The sequence below is a fragment of the Suricata suricatta genome, chromosome 8 (genome assembly GCF_006229205.1).
Source record: "Suricata suricatta isolate VVHF042 chromosome 8, meerkat_22Aug2017_6uvM2_HiC, whole genome shotgun sequence".
NCBI lineage: Eukaryota > Metazoa > Chordata > Mammalia > Carnivora > Herpestidae > Suricata > Suricata suricatta.
The window spans coordinates 128,036,750-128,058,399 of record NC_043707.1 but is presented as its reverse complement, the minus strand read 5'-3'; the positions used below and the strand labels follow the sequence as shown (position 1 = coordinate 128,058,399).

Genomic DNA, 21,650 nt, shown 5'->3' with positions numbered 1-21,650 from the left:
AGCCCGGCCACCCACCAGGGGCGAGCTCAGCTCGATGCCCCTCCACGCTGCCTCCACAGAGCTCTGGCTTCTTCTCCATCGGGACCCTTGTATCACATCTATCTGGATATCCGGCTCCCCCACGTCCATGGCCTCTCTGGACACAAGTATTACCTTACTTACCACTCTGACCCCCGTGATTCCGCGCAGGCTCTAGCAATTAGGAGAGGCATGGGCACACCTTCACTGGGGGAGTCCTTATGTGCCACACACTGGGGACACAAAGCTGAACAAAGCAGACACAGTCTCTGCCCTCCAAGAGTGTAGTGGGCAGTGGGAGTCACCGAGAATCCTGGGGAGTGCCATGGCTGGGTGACCACGAGACAGGGTAGGGGGGTGAGGCCAAGGCAGAGGTCTGAAGGATTAGCAGAGCTGGTGCAGAGATGTGTCCCCAGGAAACGGACAGCACGCACAAAGATCCAACAAGACAGGGCACAGGGCCTTTGGGAATAGTCACCTAGCAGGTGACTATGGTTGGAGTGGAGGGGCCTCGGGTCAGGGAAGGGGGAGGAGGGGTTGACAGGGTCAGATCAAGAGTTGTTAAACCCAGACCGGTCTCTGGCCTTAATCCTGATGGCAGCAAGGAGTCAGGCAGGGCTGTGGAGGGTCATGATGAGAACTGCATTTTAGAAAGGTTACTCTGGCTGTTGAGGTGGGGTGGCTGTGGGACTACAGACAGGGAGGTCCAGAGGCTGTTGGAATAATCTAGTAATCGAGAGGGAGGTAGTAGTAATAAATGTCCACTGAAGGGTTCTAAATGAGGAACAAGGTGCCTGTGGCCGACCGGTTGCATGGGGGTGGGTGGTGGTACTTAGAAGTCACCGCCCTGGGCACAGGGAGCCATGCCTCCACCGGCCTCCAACAGCCCGAGCTGCACCCAAGGCTCCCTGGGCCGGACTCCCAGACGTAGTTCTTCCTTCAGCCACAAACCCTGCTTCATGCCTCCCCTGCCAAGACCTTAGACGTAAAGGACGAGGGGTGATGGCATTAAAGCCCCGCTGCCACTGTGGGAAGATGTGGCACGCCCTCCTTCCCTCCCCAGCAGGAAAACAGCACCACCTCCCAGACTCTGACAGAGCAGCACCGCCCCCCCCCCCCCCCCCCCCCCCCCCCCCCCCCCCCCCCCCCCCCCCCCCCGCCAAACCAGACGACACAGGGCAGGCTGACGAGGGACACACCCCTCCTGAGGAGGACAGCTCAACTGCAACGGGAGGGCCGCCCCAGCTCCTGCATTCCTTTGCACACACTACCGGTTGTCACAAAAGCCCGCAAGGAAAGTGCACTGTCTTCTATTTGTCACAGCAGTTGGTGTGACCCACGGAGCACTCATCATGGGCACCCAACGTGGCCCTGAGCTCTCCCTTTAGGACTCCTACCCGTCCTCCGAGAACAAGGTGAATTCGTCACTCCCTGTGCCGCACACATGGGGAAGTGGAGGCATCGAGAGCCGACGCAGCTTATTCAAGGTCCCCGAGGTCTTCAGGGTGCACCAGGCCCAGCTAAGTCGTGAAGCTGGTCATCTTAAAAGATGCGCAGTGGTTTCCCCATGTTCTGCCACCTGCTGGGGCCATCAGCACCCACTCCGTGGGGCCAAGGCCTCCCTGCCCCCTTTCCCTTCCCTCTGTGAGCATGTATGTATGGAGGGTCTGGGGACGGCTGTGTTTACTGGATCATCAACCACTCTTTATTTAGCATCAACAATGAAACTGGGCCCTGTGTAGACCCTGGGGACATGGACGAGCAGCGTTACATTCCACAGGTGCTTCGGGACCAGAGGGCCCTTCAGCACCAACGATGCAGAATCGTGAGGCACCGAACCTGCTTTCGGCGAGGGCCTGGTGAGCGACGCGCCTTGGGAGACGTGGCTCCCGGGCAGGCGGCGTCTGGAGGCGTCTGGAGGTGGGGAGGTCGGTGAGACAGGGTGTGGGAATGCTGGGGAGGTAGCAGCAAGCAACTTCCCAGGGCCTGACGCACAGCCCTCACTCCTGATGTACGTTCAGCATGGTCAGAACGAGGGGAAATCCACTTGGGTGAAGAAGAGTCATTTCCAGCCTGGGGCAAATCTCCTAAAGGGTTTTGTTCCGAACCCCGAGTGTTATTTTAGCATCCAGTCAGTAGTAATTAAGTGTGCCCACACATTCCAGGAAGAGGGGAGAGGGGGATTAACGATAATTAAATCTCCTCTGGATTTGGCCCCGAGTCCCTCCTCGAGCGGCCTGCTCTCAGACCACTTACTCCAAAGCCTGCATCCGACGCAGCTCCTACCAGCACCATCTGTGACATCAATTCTGGTCTGGGCGTGCAGGTTTCAATTACACACAAGGTAACGGGCCCCCCAGGACCGGAGGGTCTGGAGTTTTACAAGCACGTTCCTCCCTCTTCTCCTGCACACCACACATCCAGAATTTGGTCCATAATCGTTTGCAGAGGGGAGGGCACGGCGACAGCCCCTCCACGAGGCCTCTCGAAGGCAGGTTCTGGGCACGCTGTGATTGACAAGGTCTCTAATGAACCTTAATTGTGAGTGCCACAGGCCTGCGAAGAAGGCAGCAACAGATGTGGCGATGTGGCAACCGCAAACCGCCTGATGAATGAGAAGTGTCCTGCCTGACTGGGGCCAATGACCCCAAAACGGAGCACGGGCTCGTTCCTCACCCCTGCACCCTTTCTAGAGCGTGACTCCTTACTGCAAGCAACGGGAGCCACTGGGTGGACTGGAGGGCACCTGCCTCCGCGCTCCTAGGAAAGAGACCGCCCAGACCTGGGGTCATGGGACCCCGGCCACCACTTTGTCTCTAACAAGGCTGGAACCGGCTGCCCGTGCAAGATGGGAAGAGAAAAGCTACACTCTACGCGAGACTAACTTCTTGCCGGCGCTCATTACTGCGACGGTGTCTGCATTCAGAGTCCGCCGTCGGCTGGGGACCTGCAGGGACCAGGAGAAAACGATCCCTGGAGAAGCAGTGGGCACAGACGGTGCGGCGATAGAAACATGGGCATCTGAGTCCGAAGGACCTGAGGTTGATCCCGACCCTGCTACTTACCAACTTCTTTAAGCCTCTGTTTCCTCCTCTATAAAATGGGGATACGACTAAATAAACTAAATACGTGGAGGGTCAAGAAAGGTACTTGGCATCTGACAGTTACCAGCTAAAAACCAGCTGACAAGCAGGGTTCTAGTTCATATGCACAACGGCCACATCGAACGTGTGCAAGAGCCCCCTACTCACTCTGAGCCAGGTGCTGTGCTCACCCCCCCCTCCCATACCGCCTCTAGTGTTCAAGGTCCGTGTCATCACGCCCAGCCCTTGGGTGAAGAGACCGTGGCCCACGAGTCACCCAGCTCAGACACGGTGGAGACAATGGCTCAGCTCGGCTGGGCCTTTCACTTTCCACACACTTGACCGTACTGGGTCTGGGGCTCCAAGTGGGCACATCAGGCACCGATTGTCAGACTCAAAGGTGCCCTAAAACTTCCCCACCTAGAACTTTCCAAGAGTTTGATCTTCAAGCATACCAAAACAGGTTTCTGTAGGCTGACAAAGGGTGTATGCAGAGTGGGGAGGGGGGGCATTAAATAATCAGTCTGTGTCCCAGGAAACATGCGGAGTGAAGGGGCACTGCTGCCAGCCCACCCCCCGCACCCACACCGTGGCTGGTGGCACCTCACGGGCATCTTCTGCATCAGGGCGTGAACGGGGAGTGGCAGGTAAGGTGCTCAGGTAGCCTCCCCACCATGAGCAACAGGCTCAGGAGAGGCCGAAGGGGAAAGGCCATGCAACAGAGGCCCACTGCCGGGTGACTGAAGGACCCACAGACGTGGACTTGGGAGCTGGTCCTCAAGCTGGGGAAAGGGTGCCTGGGCGTCACAATGGCAGTGTGGTGTGGGGTGGGGGGGGAGGTTAGGGATGCAGATTCAGGCTGGGACAAGAGATCAGCAGCCCTGGAAAGATGGAAGGGGAAACTGGACAACAGAGAGGGATCCTCAGGGCCCTAAGGTCGCCAAGTGTCCTGGCCCGGGTGATATCCAGGTGGCTGGGTGGCACCTCTGGATGGCTGAAGAGAAGGCGATGAAGTCAAACGCCCTGTGAGGCTGCCCGACCTGCTCCTTGGACATGGAGGTCGTGCCCGCCGGCTGTCAGCCCACCTGGCCGTTTGGGCTGGCCCCCCAGCAGGGCTTCCGAGCTCCGAGTGCTAGGAATTCAGGGAACTGAAGCGGGGAGAAGAGTGGAGCCTCACACAGGCTGGGACCCCTCTGCCAGGACAGGACGGGAATGCAGGACACATCATCACCCCATTCTGCGGAATGACGGATGTCCTTACTGGCCACGAAGCCAGTCCACCCCTGGGGGACTCTGACCGCCTCTGCGGGCTCTGGGGTTGAGGGCAATGGTGTCCCCCTGCTTTCCACTCAGGAATCCCCACCGTCAGAGTTCACAGGAGGCGGGGGATGGTTCTCAGGGCCATCTACAACACCTCCTCGGAGGGCCTTCTCCCCAAGTCCCTGCAACCGTGCGCTGGGTCCTATAAAACCCCAAAGTCAAGACTGGGACTGTCCACCTGTGAAAACGCAGGAAGGCTGCATGGGGTGTCGGGGCATGGCCTCTGGACCAGCAGAACCCACAGGTCAGCAAGCAAGTCCTGGAAAGCCAGCGAAGGTAATAAAGGCATCAGTTAGCGTTTATCAAGCACCTGTCGGTCACGCACGTAGGCGCTTTACACTCCCCCAAATCCTCACAACGGGTCCAGGAACGCAGGCTTCTTCAATCTTCTGTGCTGGGGGAGACTCGGGGAGTGAAGTGACGTGCCTGCGGGCGCAAAGCTTGAAGGTGACCGAATGGGATTCAGGGCCCATCAGCCCCGCCCCGGCCACAGAAGTGAGCTGGGGAGGCAGCGGAGCCCCACCGCGGGGGAATGTGCCGGAGGCCCTGCCTGCTCGGCGCTCTGCACACGGTCACCATATTGGGCAGGCTGTACAGTCGCAGACCTGAGAGAAATCAGTGCCTTTCCTGCCAGCAAAAGGGGATCCTGCCAGTAGGGACACTGATACAAGGTGGCCGCAGTGACGCTCTTTCTGTTCTAGGCAACAGAACTCAGGTTCTGAGACTGTGACCGTCCGGCCCTCACATCACAGAGAAGAGCAGGAGACCCCAAGAGACCTGCCCATCACAGCCAAGCTAGTGGCAGATCCAACATCACAACCCAGGATCCTCGACTTCCAGGAAGATTTGCTTCATATATGCCATGTTTTATCCCTTCCTGGTTCCCCTACCGAAGGAGCTAGGGGTTCCCTGAAGCAGTTGTCTGGTGAAGGAACCATGAAGAAAGTTATGTTCTTTCTAACCATTTTCGCCAAACAGTTACAAAAATTTTAAGCTTGGTTAACATCACACTTAACGCTGTGGTCAAAAAGGGTCTAGAATCCAGATCATCTGATAGGCAGGTTACAAACTTTTCCAAGAAAGCAATGTTTTCCAAAGTAGATTCCATGAAAGTGAGGTACAGAAACACTAGGTTAAAAGAAATGTTTTCTTTTGATTTTTAACTACAGGACTTCTCAGAACCTTTAACTGGACAACGTGGATGGTGAAGCTCCTAGAGGGCAGAGTGGGCCATGTTTCCCCCATAGCTCACTGTCTTTTGTTTCTCAAGAGGCTCAACCAAGGTGAGCTGACCGATTTCATGACAATCAGGAGAAAAATGTGGGTTGTGTCCAAGAGGAAATACAATCCACCCACTGAGCAGAAACCCAGGTCATCAGTGAAGGAGACTTTTCCAATCTATCCTGTTTCATTTTGCATTCCTCTGAGGACAAAAGGGATGTGGATGAGACGTCTACACTGTTCTGTCTCTGAATCACCTGTCTGTGTGCCTGGCCCTCTGTCCCAACAAAGGGTTCCCACCTTCCTTACAGGTAGAGGCCACAGCGCACGGCAGCTGGGCACCCGAGAGCCAGACTGCTGGTTCAAAGCTTGGCTCCAGCACTGCTACCTGGCGACCTTGGGCGAGCTGCCCCGCGCCCGCTGCCGCTTCTGGCTGGGGAGGAACACCGGCGACAGCCTGAGGCGGCGTCTTCTGAAGATTTAAGGAGGTACTTTCTTCGTCATAAGCGGCCAACGGTTGTCAGTGTGTTCTCTGCCCTTTCATTTTATTTTGTTTCCACTTTTAGGTTAAAACTGAATATGGTGAAAGTCGTCATTCGGGCATTAGTTTCTATGCCGGTAAAGGCCTCTCCCATCTCAATACCAAATACCATCGCTGCTTCCTCTCTGGTTCTGAATATACATATATTCTCTCTTTTTTTAAAGTTCATTTAATTTTGAGAGAGACTGCGAGTTGGGGAGGGGCAGAGAGAGAGAGGGAGAAGCCCGACGTGAGGCTCGAACCCACGAACCGTGAGATCATGACCTGAGCCAAAGTCAGATGCTTAACCGACTGAGCCACCCAGGTGTCCCTGGGCTTTTAAAGTCCATGGCCAGGTACTAACCAACCTCCGAAGATTATGCATCTAAATCTGAGCCCCAACAAAAATAATCGCTGTTTAGAATTTATAATTTCCTCTGAAAAAAATCACCCAAGTGAACTGGGCCGTTGGCATTAACGATCATGACAGGAGGCGGCTTTCCAACGACCCAGCTTTGGAGGATTCCAAGCCTGAGCCTCCTCAGCCGTCCCCCGTGACTGCTCTGCGCTCTAGAACTGCTCGGGACCAGGGGACACGTTGTCAGTGTCTCGGCTCCTCAAAGAACACAGGTGGCCCCCCGACTTTTCTCCTTCATTCTCTTGGCTTCGAGTTTTACTTGTCTGGACTATTGGTGCAAGAGGTAATCCATCCCGTTTTTAACTGGATCAATGAGGGCCCGTCATTCTCCATAGAACAGAGCTCCTCAGAATTTCAAGTAACTTTGCGGGCCGTGTCAAGGAGGGAAGCAGGTCAGGTGAGGGCACCCCAGGGAACCCGTTTCCCTTTCCAAGTTTCCTGGTTTACATGGCTGCCTGGCCACCACCTTGACACACATCAGAGGCTCTGCACCGTTCGGGGGCGGGGTCCTGGCCCCAGCAGCAGGTCATGAAAGACCATCTCCGTCCGGAGAGGAGGCCCTGGGTCGGGGCCAGCGGCCCGTTCAGCACCTTGGTCCAGGGGCTGCTTGCTCCCCTCTCCTGCATTTTTTTTTCAGTCCCCACAGCTGCAGTCCATTCAAAAAGCAAGAAACGCCTGCATGAAAAGGCTCACCACAACTTTCCAAGGAATGGAGTTCATTAAAATCCTGCTGGAGGCCCTTGGCTGGAATGCTTTTCCCCTTGTAAAATGGAACTGCAGCTCAGCGTCGCCTGTAGGGAAGCTCAGGATAAGCTCAGAAACATCAGCGCAACAGAGACCGTGCAGGGGCTTTGGCATAATTATCAATTATTCGATCCACTCCCCTGCTCGGGCTCCAGAGACAATATCCGGCCTCGGAGAGAAAACTTCCCGGCAGAGCCCGTGACACACAGGAGAGTGGAAGCCAGGTTCCCGCAACCCTGACATAAACCCACAGGGAACTTCCCCTAGGGACCAGAGAACAGAGTCTGGCCTAGGGCTCCCAAGCCACTCGGCCCCATGTGTGTCAGGGGTGGGGGGGGACCCCCTTCCCTCCAGTTCAGCTCCTCGGTGCCCAGCAGGGGGAAGCCTGTGACCAGCTGGGAGGGCCACGCACAAAGCCCCAGGCAGGAAAAGGCCAACTTCCCCACGCCTCAACTTGACTTAAAGCTTTGGTGCAGAAGGCATTCTTTTTATATTAAAATGTCTTACATGTGGGCATGTTATGGATTGGAATGTAAGTGTTTAAAGAGAAGAAACATGAAATTCTCTACTCCAGGCAGCCACTTTGGAATCTGTCCCCCGCCACCCCCTGAAGTTCCAAAGAGGTGGATCTGCTCCACTGTCAGGCATGATGGGGCGGGGGGGGGGGGGGGGGGGGGGGGGGGGGGGGGGGGGGGGGTGCGAGGCGGCCAGCTGCCAGCCAGGGGAGAGAGCACACACTCCCGGCCCGGGGGGCACAACCAGCAAGGAGACCAGATCACCTCTGCTCAAAAGTAAAGACCACTAAATGCACCGGCTGGGTATCTGCCTGGTAGATACAGAGTGCCAAGCTGGCCATGGACAAAGTCTTCCTTCTTCCAGAAGCCTTCCCTCAAGTCTCCACTACATGCCAGCTGTATGGAACTAGGCCTTTCGTCCTGTACCCTCAGCCCCTGGAAGAGTATGTGACACACAGTGGATGTTAACACATTCTTGTCGAAAGAGTAACTCCATTCTGCAGCTCGTGACAGCCCTCCTCAGAGCAGATTAACTGGCAAAGACCAACGGGCTCAGAGGGGTCAAGTTTAAGGATCCTGCTGTCTTCTCCCGTGGAAAGGGAACCAAGGAAGAAAGGCTGCATTTCTTCCCAGGGCTGAGCACAGTGCCTGACTCAGAGGAGATGCCCCATAAATGTGGACTTGGATCCATTAACCCCTCACGCACTTAAGCGAAGACCCCTTTAGAAAGGAGACTGTTTTTTTTTTTTTAAAGAAGACACTTTAAATGTTGCCTATGAAACAGAGGAGGAGACTGTGCTAGTGGGAGATGGGTTTTCAGTGGCGACAATAAAGGACAAGTCGGGCAGGAAGAAAACACAAGCCTGTTCACGCCCGCGGTCAGACAAGCCGCATCACCTTGGCCTGCAAGACCCTGGTCCCCAGGTCCAGCGTGTCTTCTTCACCCAGGGACAGAGTGGAGTTTGGCATTTCACTTCATAGAGCCACCACTGGGAGGAGAATTTCCAGAACTTGTTGGTTCTGCTCTTAAAGACTAAAAATCAAGGGGTGCCCGGGTGGCCCAGTCGGTTAAGCGTCCAGCTTGGGCTCAGGTCATGATCTCATGGTTCGTGGGTTCGAACCCCCCATCGGGCTCAGTGCTGACGGCTAGCTCAGAGCCTGGAGCCTGCTTCAGATTCTATATCTCCCTCTCTCTCTGACCCTCCCCTGCTCGCATTGTCTCTCAAAAATAAATTAAAAAATTAAAAAAAAAAAACAACTGAAAATTGAGTTAACAATGCCTGGTAGAAATGAGACCGATAATAATATTACTGAACAATTAAATATAATATTTGCCTTAATTTCAGCAATCACAAATGTCTGAGAGTGTGGCTCCGCCATCTGCCTCAAGGAGAGCAGGTGACTCCGACACTTAAAAGACATAGGTTCCCAGTCGCTCATCTACTGGGCGCCCAGCGCCTCAGTACCCGCTGGGTACCCCAGCCTTCTGACCTGTCAGAAGTCCCGGAGACCCGGATGCTTTCTGCAAGCCACTCAAAGCCCAGGGCCTGCAGAGGCAAGCAGGACAGGACAGGACCCTGCACCCAGCCGCCCTATTTCTGGAGGGCAATTCTGGCTGCTGAAAAGAGGGAAACCGACCAACTCTTCAGCTCGCTGCTGCTAGAAGCCCCAGGACGCCGCTTCCCTCCCTAACCCACAGGCCTGGCCAGGGTGGCTTGGGGGCTTTCCCAGCTGACGACCTCCCCCTGGCTTGAGTTAGGTCCTGTGACACCCACGACCTGGACCCCCGGGTGGCTACAGCACAGAAGAGAGAAGGAGTGAAAAATTAAAAAACTAACGTTCGCAGGCAAAAACTCTCCTGCCTGGTTAAACAGATTTAGGGCTATTTTTGGTCTGCTCTTAAAGAGGGCAAAGGACGGACGGCCTGCTGGGTGCCAATGTGCAGAAACAAACTCCTTCCTCAACTCAGGGCTCAAAGTACACCCAGCCAAGTTTCGGTGAGAGCTGCCAGCGTATGGCAGAGGAAAGCCATAGACGGTCAAAGTTTAGGGAGCCAACGGAGCATCTAAACATCATATGATTCTCGGCCCACACGGATGAAGCGGGTATTTTTGAAACGGCTTAACAAAGGATCTCAGCTGGCTTCACTCTAGTACAACGGGATTAACGTGTAATAAAATGATGTTTTGGCCATCTGCAAAGGAAGGTCATTTCCTACCAATCCCAGCATGCACCATGATCCCCAGGCAGCAAATGCTCAGACGCTGGAAAGAAAGGAGGAAAGCTCAGTGGGCATGATAAATCAGGCTGCCCGGGCCTTGCTGCCAAGTACACGCCACATTTCTCTTTAATACTACTCTGTAACGGGACCGCCGGTGGACCGGACCCATTTCCCTACGGTCCTCTGGCTCCAACATCTAAGTGCAGCCATTCCCTTCGTGGAGAATGCTGGCACATCCTAACATTTTTGTGAGTCTTAAAATTGGAGACTTCTCTTGAAAACAACTACCGCCCCTTCATTATTTTGGGCAGGTGAGCATGGGAGGAATGACTGCAATTTGCACCGAGCAGTGCGTTCGCTGCCTGGAAAACATTGGACTGATCCCAGAGTATGTGAAACAAAGGCCGTGGATACACCGCTTCCAGATGGACCCTCGTCGGTGTGCGTTTTCTGAAATCACAGCCCTGGGAACTTCTGAGACACAGTGGGCCACTCAGCACAGACCACCTCTTACAAGAATGAAAAGAATACTGCAGACCCAGTTAAAAAGAAAAGGGGGGGAAAAAAGCAAAAAAGAAAAAAAAAAAAGGGTAGCAAACCCTGTCATTCCCAGGGCAAAGAAAAGAAAAATAGCAGCAATGAAAGACAAACAGTCAAAGAAGGAATTTCTAGAACTGGTCACAGGATCCTGTATAAAATGGGCCCAAATGCCCCTTACACACTACGGTGCGTAGCGAGGACCTTGACACGAGGCCATTGATCATACAGGGGCCTTTGAAGCCTGTCAATATAGTTTTAATGAGGTGTGCTTTACCAGATCCTAATTCAGGGAAAAGTCATGCTCCATTTCCATTTTGAGATTCATCATACTTCAAATTAAAAAATGAATGAGCACACCGACTCCTCAGCCCATCATGGATGATGGGAATCTATTACGGTCTCTGGCTCGGCCTTTCGGAGGTAGATGGGGCGAGGCTGGCCTCCACACAACCTGGCGAGGGGCAGACGGCGCCCCTCCGGCCTCCCCACGAAGCCCTGGACAGACGTGAAGTGCTAACCCCGCGTGGCCTGGCTCGAAGAAGGGAACGTCTTTCAAGTCTCAGGCTGCTGCTACTATTGTTTTCAGTGACATGAATTTTTTTAAATTTTTAAACAATGTTTATTTTTTAGAGAGACAGAGAATGAGTGGGGAAGGGACAAAGGAAGAGGGAGACACAGAATCTGAAGCAGGCTCCAGGCTCTGGGCTGTCAGCACAGGGCCCCAGATGAAGCTTGAGCCCACAAACGGTGAAATCATGAGCTGAGCCGAAGTTGGGCGTCTAACCCACTGAGCCCCCCAGGCGCCCTGGAATTACAGGAATTCTCAGCTACTCTCCATAAAACATACGTTCTATTTTTTTTAAGTTGCTAATGAATTATTTAACCCCTTCTCCCCTCCAAAGTTCAGACTGACACATTAGGAAGATGCAACATGTTTAATCTGCTGCCCCGGGGGGTGAGTGACTCACCAGGAGGCAGTGATCCCACCCGGAGGAGTCGGGACTCCTGGTGCTGCTTGGCCACACCACAGCCCAGCTTCTTCCTCACCGAGTCTAAAGCACCCAGAAGAGGCGAAGTGGTCCTACATACATTTCAAGGGGGACTGTGAAAATCAGACAGAACAATATGACTCGCCGAGGCGCCCAGCCCAGTCCTGGGCACGTGGCAGGATTCACCTGTTAGGCTGCTGAACCCGCCAGCCGCGTCTGCCTCCAGCCCCTCTCCAGCCATGTTCCACAGAAGACAAAGTAAGAAAGGGGGGGGGACAGTAACCCACGGGAGGCCACAGAGCATGTCACCCACCGATCGGGGGCAGGGCGGTGTGGTGCTTCGACCTGGGCCCAAGCGCCCTTGTGCGGGGGACCTCCTGCACCCGGTATGTGGCCGAGGCGAGAGGCGGCTCTCCTTCACTCACCGTCGGTGCTGCGATACTCCCGCTGAGCCCAAGGGCAAGTGCCAGACCCAGCGAGGGAGGCAGCTGACCCGGTGCCCATGAAAGCAGCTCTGTGCACATCTCTGGAAGGGAGAGTGGATCGCAGAGGAAACATGGCGGCTGAACGCTGCAGCTGCCGTAAGAAGAAAACTGAGAAAAATCGGCTCCTCACTTCTTCTGCGTCAGGTTGATTTCTAAAATATGGTGATCACTAAATTGGCACACTCAACTTAAACTCAGCCAAGCACGCTTTCACGCCAAGTTTAAAGACAAAGAGGCCTCCACCGCTGACCCCATGAGGGATCTGATCACACCTTCTGCCTCTGTCTACCTATGCCACATACGATCATGCAAAAAGCAGCAAAAATCTCCGACCAGGAAAAACACAAAGCAGTACAGCACTCCCCAGACGGCTGCATTACAGGGCTGGGGCGGGAGGGGGGCGGTGGTCAGTGAGCCGCTCGCCACAGCGCAGCGGGCACCTAGTTCGAGTGGATGACAGTGACAATGACCACCGCCTCACATGCAGGCCCTCCTCCCGACCCTCAGGGACCCGGCCGAACCACCCAACTCTGTATCTCATCATTTCCCAACACAGACTGCTTTCTCTCCACACCCCCTGCCTCACCTGCCCCGCCGCCCACCTCACCCTGAACATCCTCATGCCCGTGTTCTAGACGAAATCAGGTCTAACCAATCCGATGTTTGGGCCGTTGCTGGAAAATCAGGAGGTTTCATGTCAAACTCTAAACGTATGGCTTCTCCAGAAAAACCTGAAGACAAGTAACAGGAGCATCCCCCCACGGGGGGAGCAGCTGCTGTCCTTTCAGAGGGGGCCTGCCCACCAACGCCCTTGAGGACCCTCTGTCCCCTCACGGGCTGAGGGCACCTCCCAGGCTCTGGGTTCTGACTTGGCTTCACACACTGGGAAGGCCTGTTTGCCTCGCAATTCGCCCCTCTCCTCTCACACTCCCCTAGCACGCTCCCTGCCAGCCGGGACCCAGAGCGTCTTGACCTCTACCTTCCTCCCCTGCATCGCGAGCCCCTGTCGCCGTTCACCTCCAGAAACCTCCCCCTTCTTACTTGCGGAACGGCGACCCGGACAAGCTAGCAGGCTCACAGCTCCCCACTGGGCCATTGCACACAGCTGCCTCCAGACGGGGACTCTGGGTGCCTGTGAACACACAGACGGCTGCGAGTATGGGCCCGCGCGCCGGAAGTTCTCCCTGTGGCTGGCGTTGAGTCTCCGCAGCAAGGCTTTGCTGGTACAACTGCTCTGAACGCACGTGACGGAGTTAAGTAGCACGAGAGCGTGTGGACACGTTTTCAGACCATTACAGTGAGAGACACCTCATTGATGAGCCGCGGTGGGCAGCTGACCACCACATCCACATGACACGGGTGCCGTGAGCACAACAGACAACTGGACTCAGAGGCCCAGGTCCCAGAGCCAGAGCTGGAGCCAGAGCGTACTGGCCAAATAATCTAGAAGCTCAGTTTGCCTCTTGGGGCCTGATGTTAGTTTATTTTACTTCTTTTCAATATTTCCCATAGCTTTTTAAAAATATTTTGAGCTATTTCGATTCATAGTCTGGTGCCAGTTAATCTGAGGCAGCATTCTGAGACCAATCATTCTGAATTAAAAAAAAAGAAAGAAAGAAACGCTTAAAACTAGATGTGATGAGATCTCTGAGAGCCGACTTCGGTGTGTGACACCGTTCCGATGTGGAAGGGAAGCCCTCAGCACTTTACAGGGCAGGCTCTGCACTGTCTTGGCTGGAGAAACTTCCACAACAGCAAAACAAACGAAGGAAGCCTGGCTCTGGGCACAGCTGAATGCCGGCCGGGTGCGTATGGCCTCTCCCTACCTGCGCTGAAATGGAAGCTTCTAGAAACTGAACACATGCAGGTAGGGCAAGGAGACAGCCCATGACCAACCTCAGAACTCCCATCTTGGGCCCTAGGAGTGCAGCTGGCTCAGAGACAACCGCACGGGGGCCTCGGGGCTCAGTGGGTGGGCGGCTTCTTTTGCGCTTTGAACGCTGCACGGCAAAAGGCACGCAAACACAACCGATTCTGAGCCCGAAGGAAGCCATACGAACAGAGCTCATACCAGGTCGATCAGGTCGCTGAGGTTTTTCTCGATTTGCTGTGGAGGCAGGCGCCTCATCAAGTCCAAGGCACAGTCCAGCTGCTGGTCACTCTGTGAAAAGACAAACAGAAGTGCCTACGTTATTTTGCCAACAGAAGCACCAAAACCCCCTTTTAGTATTATTTTTAAGTTTCCTTATTTTGAGAGACAGAGGGAAGGAGAGAGAAGGACAGTGTGTGTGAGCAGGGGAGGAACAGAGAGGTGGGGTGGGAGTGGGGAGAGAGAATCCCAAGCAGGCTCTGTACTGTCAGCACAGAGCCTGATGCAGGGATTGATCCCACAGACTCTGAGATCATGACCTGGGCCGAAATCAAGAGTCAGATGCTCAACCAACTGAGCCACCCAGGCGCCCCTTTAAAAAAGCATTCTTGCAATTTCAGTTTGCCCAGGGTATTCTAACTCCAAGCAGGGCAGCGGTGGGCCCTCCAACACATCTCCCAAAGGGGGGCGGGCACGGACAGGCTCTGTGACGGCACGACCTCACACGGAGGCATCCAGAACATACTCCAAGTTGGAGGCAGGCCAGAGTTCCGCCCTCAACTCAAAGCGTTCCCCCACCCCACTGCCTTTCCTTTTCCTATTCAACAGAGTGTGGGAGATGCCGACGTGTGACCTCCCGACCGGCCCTGCAAGGGAGCATGCTTGAATAGCAAGTCAAGCTTTCTCCTTCCTGTCACTTGGACATACAAGTCAGATAATGTCACCAGGCGAGGTTCCTCTGACGAGCTCCCAGCCAGGGACAAAGCCAGGCAAAGAACAAGTGGCAAGATGCGCACCAAGGTTAAAGTGCTTCAGTGTCAATTCAATGAAAGCTTGGGACGCGTCCCCAGGCGCCAGGCTCCTGCAAAGGAGACCGAGCCCTGGAGCATGTACCGTCAAGAGGTCACTCCAGCTGCAGAGCAGGCAGCCAGGGCAGCCAACAGGGTCACTGCTGTCACGGGTGCTTCACAGTGCTCTCGCCTCACTTGATATTCAGGCTGCACACATTTGCCACGAGCTGCCACAGCCGGCCCTCTAAATACGGGATGGAAGACGGAGGCAGGAGGGCAGAGGGAGAAAGGACCCGGTGGGGGTGAGGTGAAAGTAATCAGTGCCCAAGGGGAGAGAGGCAGCCCAGGCAGATGGGGGAGACCAGCACACGCACCTTGAGAAGCACCGCGAGGAGCAGGCCCAACCGATCAGATGCCCCACCTGATGCATGGCCCCACCTGCTCTGCCCAAACCAAGTTCACAATCTTTAAAAGCCCTCCATCGACACACCAGAGAATCTTCATAAAATACACAGAGTAATCCTGGAAAAGCCACACTGGCTTTAATGAAACAGAACCCCTGAGCAGGACCATCTCTGCTCCAGGGATGTTAGCCACAGACAGGCTGCGGGACGAGGACCCCCTTTGTATTTCACCAAAGAACGAACACGTCAAGTTGGCCGGAGGCGGTCTTGTTCCCAGGTAACGGATAACGGCATATACAGCAGGCAGTTTTTAAAAAAGAAGAAAACCGAACCAACAAACACGAGACCAGCTTGCACCCTGCTGCAGATGGTGATCAGTGACACTTTGTTCTGGGATACACAACCAACGGTCCCTACTACCCTGCACACACACACATGGGCACACACACAGTCTCTCTCACCCCAGACACGGTAAAGCACGTGTTCTGTTCAGTGGAACATCCCAGCAACCGTGAGTTCCTGCCCGTGCCATGCCATCCGTCTACGCCAGCCAAGGCCACAGTGACATGGGTCTGGCCGACTGGCACGGGAAGACGTTTCTCTACCACTTAAAGGGTAGAGAACGCAGAAGCACATAGTCCCCACCAGAGAGACTTAGATCCGATGTCCAGTTCTGCCATTCATCCACTAGAAAGAACCCTGGGCAAATTTCTTAACCTCCCCAAGCCTCTGTTTATCCGTAAAATGGGGATGCAATGTACTTCATAGGGCTGTCGCAATGATTCACTTAATACCCGTGAAACGTTTAATACGCAGTAGTATGCGTTTGCGGGTATTGTCTGTATATGTGTATTAATACGTGTTTGAAGTATTTTGACATTTCAAAACGGAACGTACACCCCACTCAACCTAGCCCTCTGGTCTTTCCTGCTGCTATAAACCGGAGCTCTGTGCTCAAACTCCTGGAGCTGCTGTGTGCCTCTCCCCACCCCCACAACCGGGCCAGGACAGAAAACCCTAAATGATTCAAGTCAAACCAGTTAAAAGACGTAAACTAATGAGCCAAAGACATAAACAGACACCTCCCTAAAGAAGATATACAGATGACCAATAAGAATATGAAGAGAGGCTCCACACTGGCTGTTACTGGGGAGATGCAGAGAAATACACACGAAAGCAGCAATGAGATCCCAGGACACCCCTGGGGAGACGGCCCAGATCCAGAACTCTGACGGCCGACGAGGATGTGGAGCAACGGGAACTCTGACTCGCTGCCGGCGGGAACGCAGAACAGTACGCGGCCACTGTCGAAGGCAGTCTGGTGGCGTCTCTCAAAGCTACGCATACCCCTGCCGCCATCGCATTCGGATGATCCAAAACCTGCACTCCTCGGTATTTACCCAAAGGAGCTGAAAACTTAGGACCAGCCACACAAAACCCTGCACCCCAGTGTTCACACCAGCTTTATTCGTAACTGCCCAAACCTGGGAGCAACTGGCACGCCCTCGCGTAGGCGGACGGATAAGCAAACGTGTGGCCCATCCGGACACCAGAATACTATTCAATGCTAACAAGAGAAGATAGCAAAGCCACGAGAAGACATGGAGGAACCTTGAATGCCAAGTGAAAGAAGCCAGTCTGAAAAGGCTACATACTAGTGATTCCAGCTCACTGACATTATGGAAGAGGCAAAACTACAGAGACAACAAGGCGATCAGTGGTTGCCAGAGGCGGGAGGGGAGGGAGGGCTGGAGCGGCAGAGCGCCTCACACAGGGCGCGCAGGGCAGGGAAGCCGCTCTGCATGGTGCTATGATGGTGGGTACGGGTCATGATAACGTGTCCACACGCACACAGTACAACACCGAGAGCGAATCCTAACGGACCCCATGCATTTTGAGTGATTATGATGTGTCCGTGTAGATCCAGCAGCTGTAACTCTGGTGGGCAAGGCTGAGTTACAGTGAGGAAGGTCATGTGTGCAGGGAAGGGGAGATACGGGCACTCGCTGTCCCTTCTCGCTCGCTGTGAACTAAAAACTGCTCTAAAAAACTATGTCTATTAAAAAAAAAAAAGGTGTGGGGAGCCTGGGCAGCTCAGGCGGTCAAGTGTCTGACTCTTGATTTCGGTTTGTGAAATCAAGTCCCACGTCAGCAGAGAGCCTGCTTGGGATTCTTTCGCTCTCTCTGTCTCTGCCCCTCCCTGGCTAGTGCATGCTCACACTCGCTCTGTCTCTCTCTTAAACTAAATAAACAAACACTGAAAAAACAAAGGTGTGAACTAGCGTTTCTCATCTGGGGTTGATTCTGCCCTCCCACAACCCCCCCGGAGACATGTGGTAATGTGTGGCGGTCTTTTTCCGTTGTCATCAAAGTCCCCAACAGCCTGGCCCCAAATGCCAGAGTCAAGTTTGAAAACCCTAATTTAGAAGTCATTTTGGGGGACTGCAGACGCTCAGACTCTGAACCAAGCTAAGGCTCTAGAAAACTACACACCCACAAAAACGTTTTCTACAAAATTCTAATTCACAGACCACTCACAACCCCTAAACACTTCTGGTCTTTAGAAATATTCTCCACTGGGTATTAAAAATCTTCCTGAGAACAAACGAGCAAACTTAGATAGAAGTAAACCTAGCTGTGCTGAACCCTTCATCCAGGACACATGGGAAGTCAGAAGCAATAAACCAGAAATTGAGCAGTGTATTATCTAGGAAGAGAAAGTCATCACTTGGCCAGAAAAGATCCACATGGAAAGATCTGGTGTCCACCCTTCCACGAAGCCTGCTCATGGCCTCGCCCCCGAGGGCGCCAGCGGCCCGGAGGCCCCGGCACAGACGGCCCTCTGTCTGAATGCTGCATCTATTGGAGAACACTAGAAAAACACGACTGCAAAATGTTCTAACTCCTATTTTGCATTAATCCCAACGGATCCTACTCGGAAATGTTCACTACAGATTTCTAGGGCTGAGGACGTCTGTCGTTAAATTAGGGAAAAGACCGAAGGCTTCCCAGAAGTGAAGCAACGTGGTGAAGCTTAATGGCAGCTTGTAAAAAGTTAAAATTAGAGTGAACCGGAGTCCTTCACCCGGGAGTCACCCCACACCCTGAGGGGTCCAAACAGGACACGGCACCAGAGAATAAAGAAGACGTGGACGACCCCCAGCCACGGGCAACCATATGAGTGAGCCCAGAGAGACAGCGACCGGCTGGGGCGCGTGGGATTCCCACCCGGTTTCCACCCCTGACCGGCTTTTTGTGTATTTTGTGGACGGCCATCCGCGACTGAATGCTCCCCATGGCTGGCGCCTTCAAAGCCCAAAGTGCCCCCAGACACATCCTGCAGACGACACACTTCAGCAGGTCTACACCCGCTGGTGGTGGTGTCCAGGCTGAAGGGTAGATAATAACACCCGCGGCACCTCCCTCTGCAGAGCTCTCTGCCCATTCGGTTAGTCATTCAATAACTACTGGAGTGTTTCCTAGGTGACACGCACCAGATTTGATGCTGAATGGTGAAAAAAACAAAGTCCCTGCCTTAGGGAACTTACACTGTAGTCAAAATCTGCAGGGGGGAAAAATCAAGGAAGACTCTTTGTTAGGATGTCAAAGAGTAAGGAGGGGACCGTTACCTCACTTTAGGCTGGCAAGGCTCCAGGGGATCAAACTACATGTTCTGGGTGTGTGTGTGTGTGTGGTCGGTCTCCGTGTGTTCAAGCATATGAACCAAGTCAGGAAATGTTTCACTTTCTGCTAGATTTTCACACAACTTAAAACACAGAACTGCTTCCATTGCCCTCCAACAAATAAAACCACGGTCAACACAGACTAGAAACAATTTTTCAGAATAATAATGAGCTGAATAAAGCACTACAGCTTAAAAAAAAATAATCTCCTGTGGAACTTGGAGACAGCCGCCAGGGTCGTCCACCGTTTGCAATAAAACTCGCCCCTACTCACTGAAGTCAAAGGGCACAGGCTGATTTGGAAATCCTCATCAGTTTACCAGCCCCCAGGCAGAGACGCAAAGGGCAGGACCTGTCCCAACCTGTAATACACTCAAAGTCTAATACAGCGAACACACTCATCCCCCAAAAGGAAAAGAGTTGCAGTCAGGGTGATGCTAAGCGTACAGGGAAGCTCATGCTTTATCACGGGCTGTATCCAGGCTCCAAGCGCACGAGGTGGGCACGGGGCGGGGAAGGGGGCTCTGCAGACGCGTTGTGACAAATGGGTATGGGAGAGAACAGCACGGGCACAGCAAGGCCCACGGAGGCGGAAGGTACGGCCCGGGAGGCGATGGGGGCCTTGTCACCAGGGGTCCGCGGTCAGGCCGGTTTCCACCCACACGGCTCAGAGGGCAGCAGGTTTCCAAGCAGGCTCCCAGCCGGGCCTCCAGATCTCGGGTGTCGCCGCAGCCGGGCAGCGGTCTGCTCTGCAGGAAGGAAGGCATCTCTGTGCCACGTTCTCTGGCCCCGCAAACTTTAAATCGGCCTCTCCAGAGGGTTTAGGAGCTCCTAAAGATGTGTCCGCAGAGGAATGACAGGGACACTGGCGCGTCTCAGGAGATTAAACAGATTGCTTTGTCCAAAAATGGCCATGACGAGGCCTCTCGCCCTGTGTGCTCCTCTGACGAGGTGACTTTGACACTCTGCCCTCTGAGAGGTGGAGTCTACGTACCCCCTCCATGGAAATAGGAGAGCTTGGGCAGCTATTTCTATCAACAGAGAAGAGCAGAATTGATGCTCTGTGATTTCTGAGGCCAAGCCATAAAAGACAATTCTTTTTTTTAAAACTTACTTTCTTTTTTTAAAACATTTATTATTAATTTAATTAAAAAAACCTTACATCCAAGTTAGCATATAGTGTACTAATGGTTTCGGGAGTAGAATCCAGTGATTCACCGCCTACATGTACCACCCAGTGCTCATCCCAACAAGTGTCCTCCTTAATGTCCCTAGCCCATTGAGCTCATCCGCGACCCAAAACCCCTCCAGCGACCCTGAGTTTGTTCTCTGTATTTAAGAGTCTCTTATGGGGTGCCTGGGGCGCTCAGCCAGTTAAGTGTCCGGCTTCGGCTCAGGTCATGACCTCACAGTTCATGGGTTCGAGCCCCGCGTTGGGCTCTGTGCTGACAGCTCAGAGCCTGGACCTGCTTCAGATTCTGTGTCTCCCTCTCTGACTCTCCCCTGATCGTGGTCTCTCAAAAATAAAAAAAATTTTTTAAAAAGTCTCTTATGGTTTGTCCCCTTCTCTGTTTTTCTATTATTTTTGCTGCCCTTCCCTTATGTTCATCTGTTTTGTATCTTAAATTTTACCTATGATGAAACCATTTGATACTTATCTTTCTCTAGTTTCGCTTAGCATAATACCCTCTAGTTCCATCCACGTAGTTGCAAATGGCAAGATTTCATTCTTTTGATTGCTGAATAATGCTCCAGTGTGTGTGTGTGTGTGCGTGTGTGTGTGTGCACGTGCACGCACACACACACATCACATCTCCTTTATCCATTCATCAGTGGATGGGCATCTGAGCTCTTTCCATACTTTGGCTATTGTTGATAGCATTAAACATTTTAAACATTAGGGCACATGTGTCCCTTTGAAACAGCACTCTTGTACCCTTTGGATAAATACCTAGTAGTGCAACTGCTGGGTCATAGCATAGTTCTGTTTTTAATTTTTTGAGGAACTTCCACACTGCCTTCTAGAGCAGCTGCAGCAATTTGCGTTCCCACCAGCCATGCAAACGGGTTCCTCTTTCTCCGCATCCTTGCCAACGTCTGTCGTTGTTGATGTGAGGCATTCTGACTGGTGTGAGGTGGTATCTCATCATGGTTTTGATTTGTATTTCCCTGGTGATGAGTGATGTTGAGCATTTTTTTCACGTGTCTGTTAGCCATCTGGAAGGACAATCCATTGCCCACCTTGCTTGCTGGACACTCAGGCCTAGAGCCCCAACCTTCAGCATAAACAGTCTGACTGCCCTATGGCGGCCATGCTGTAAGGAAGCCCAAGCTAACCCATGCAGGAAAGCCACATGAAAGGGCCGGGAGAGTCTCAGTCAGCCCCCCAATGTCCCCTCTTACAGCTGCAGCTGTCTGACTTCAAGAGCTCAAGACCCCAACCCAGAACCACTCACCCAAGGCCCTCCGGAACTTCCTGGGCCACAGAAAGCACCGGACATAAGGATTACTGTGATTTTACATCACTAGGTTGGGGGTGGGGTGGGATTCTGTTAGGTAGCAATAGTAACTTATACAGAAGGAAAGGACAATCTCTGGTGAATGTGGAG

General features: G+C 53.4%; 1 protein-coding gene across 3 annotated transcripts in view; it reads right to left on the bottom strand.

Annotated features, from left to right (window-relative positions):
* Positions 1-21,650, bottom strand: part of CAPZB (capping actin protein of muscle Z-line subunit beta) — a 131,306-nt gene that overhangs the window by 56,795 nt on the left and 52,861 nt on the right. For all 3 annotated transcript variants that reach the window (XM_029949115.1, XM_029949116.1, XM_029949117.1), the window contains exon 2: positions 14,146-14,235. In XM_029949115.1, coding sequence (XP_029804975.1) covers positions 14,146-14,235 — 90 coding nt within the window. The remainder of the gene's footprint in view (positions 1-14,145; positions 14,236-21,650) is intronic.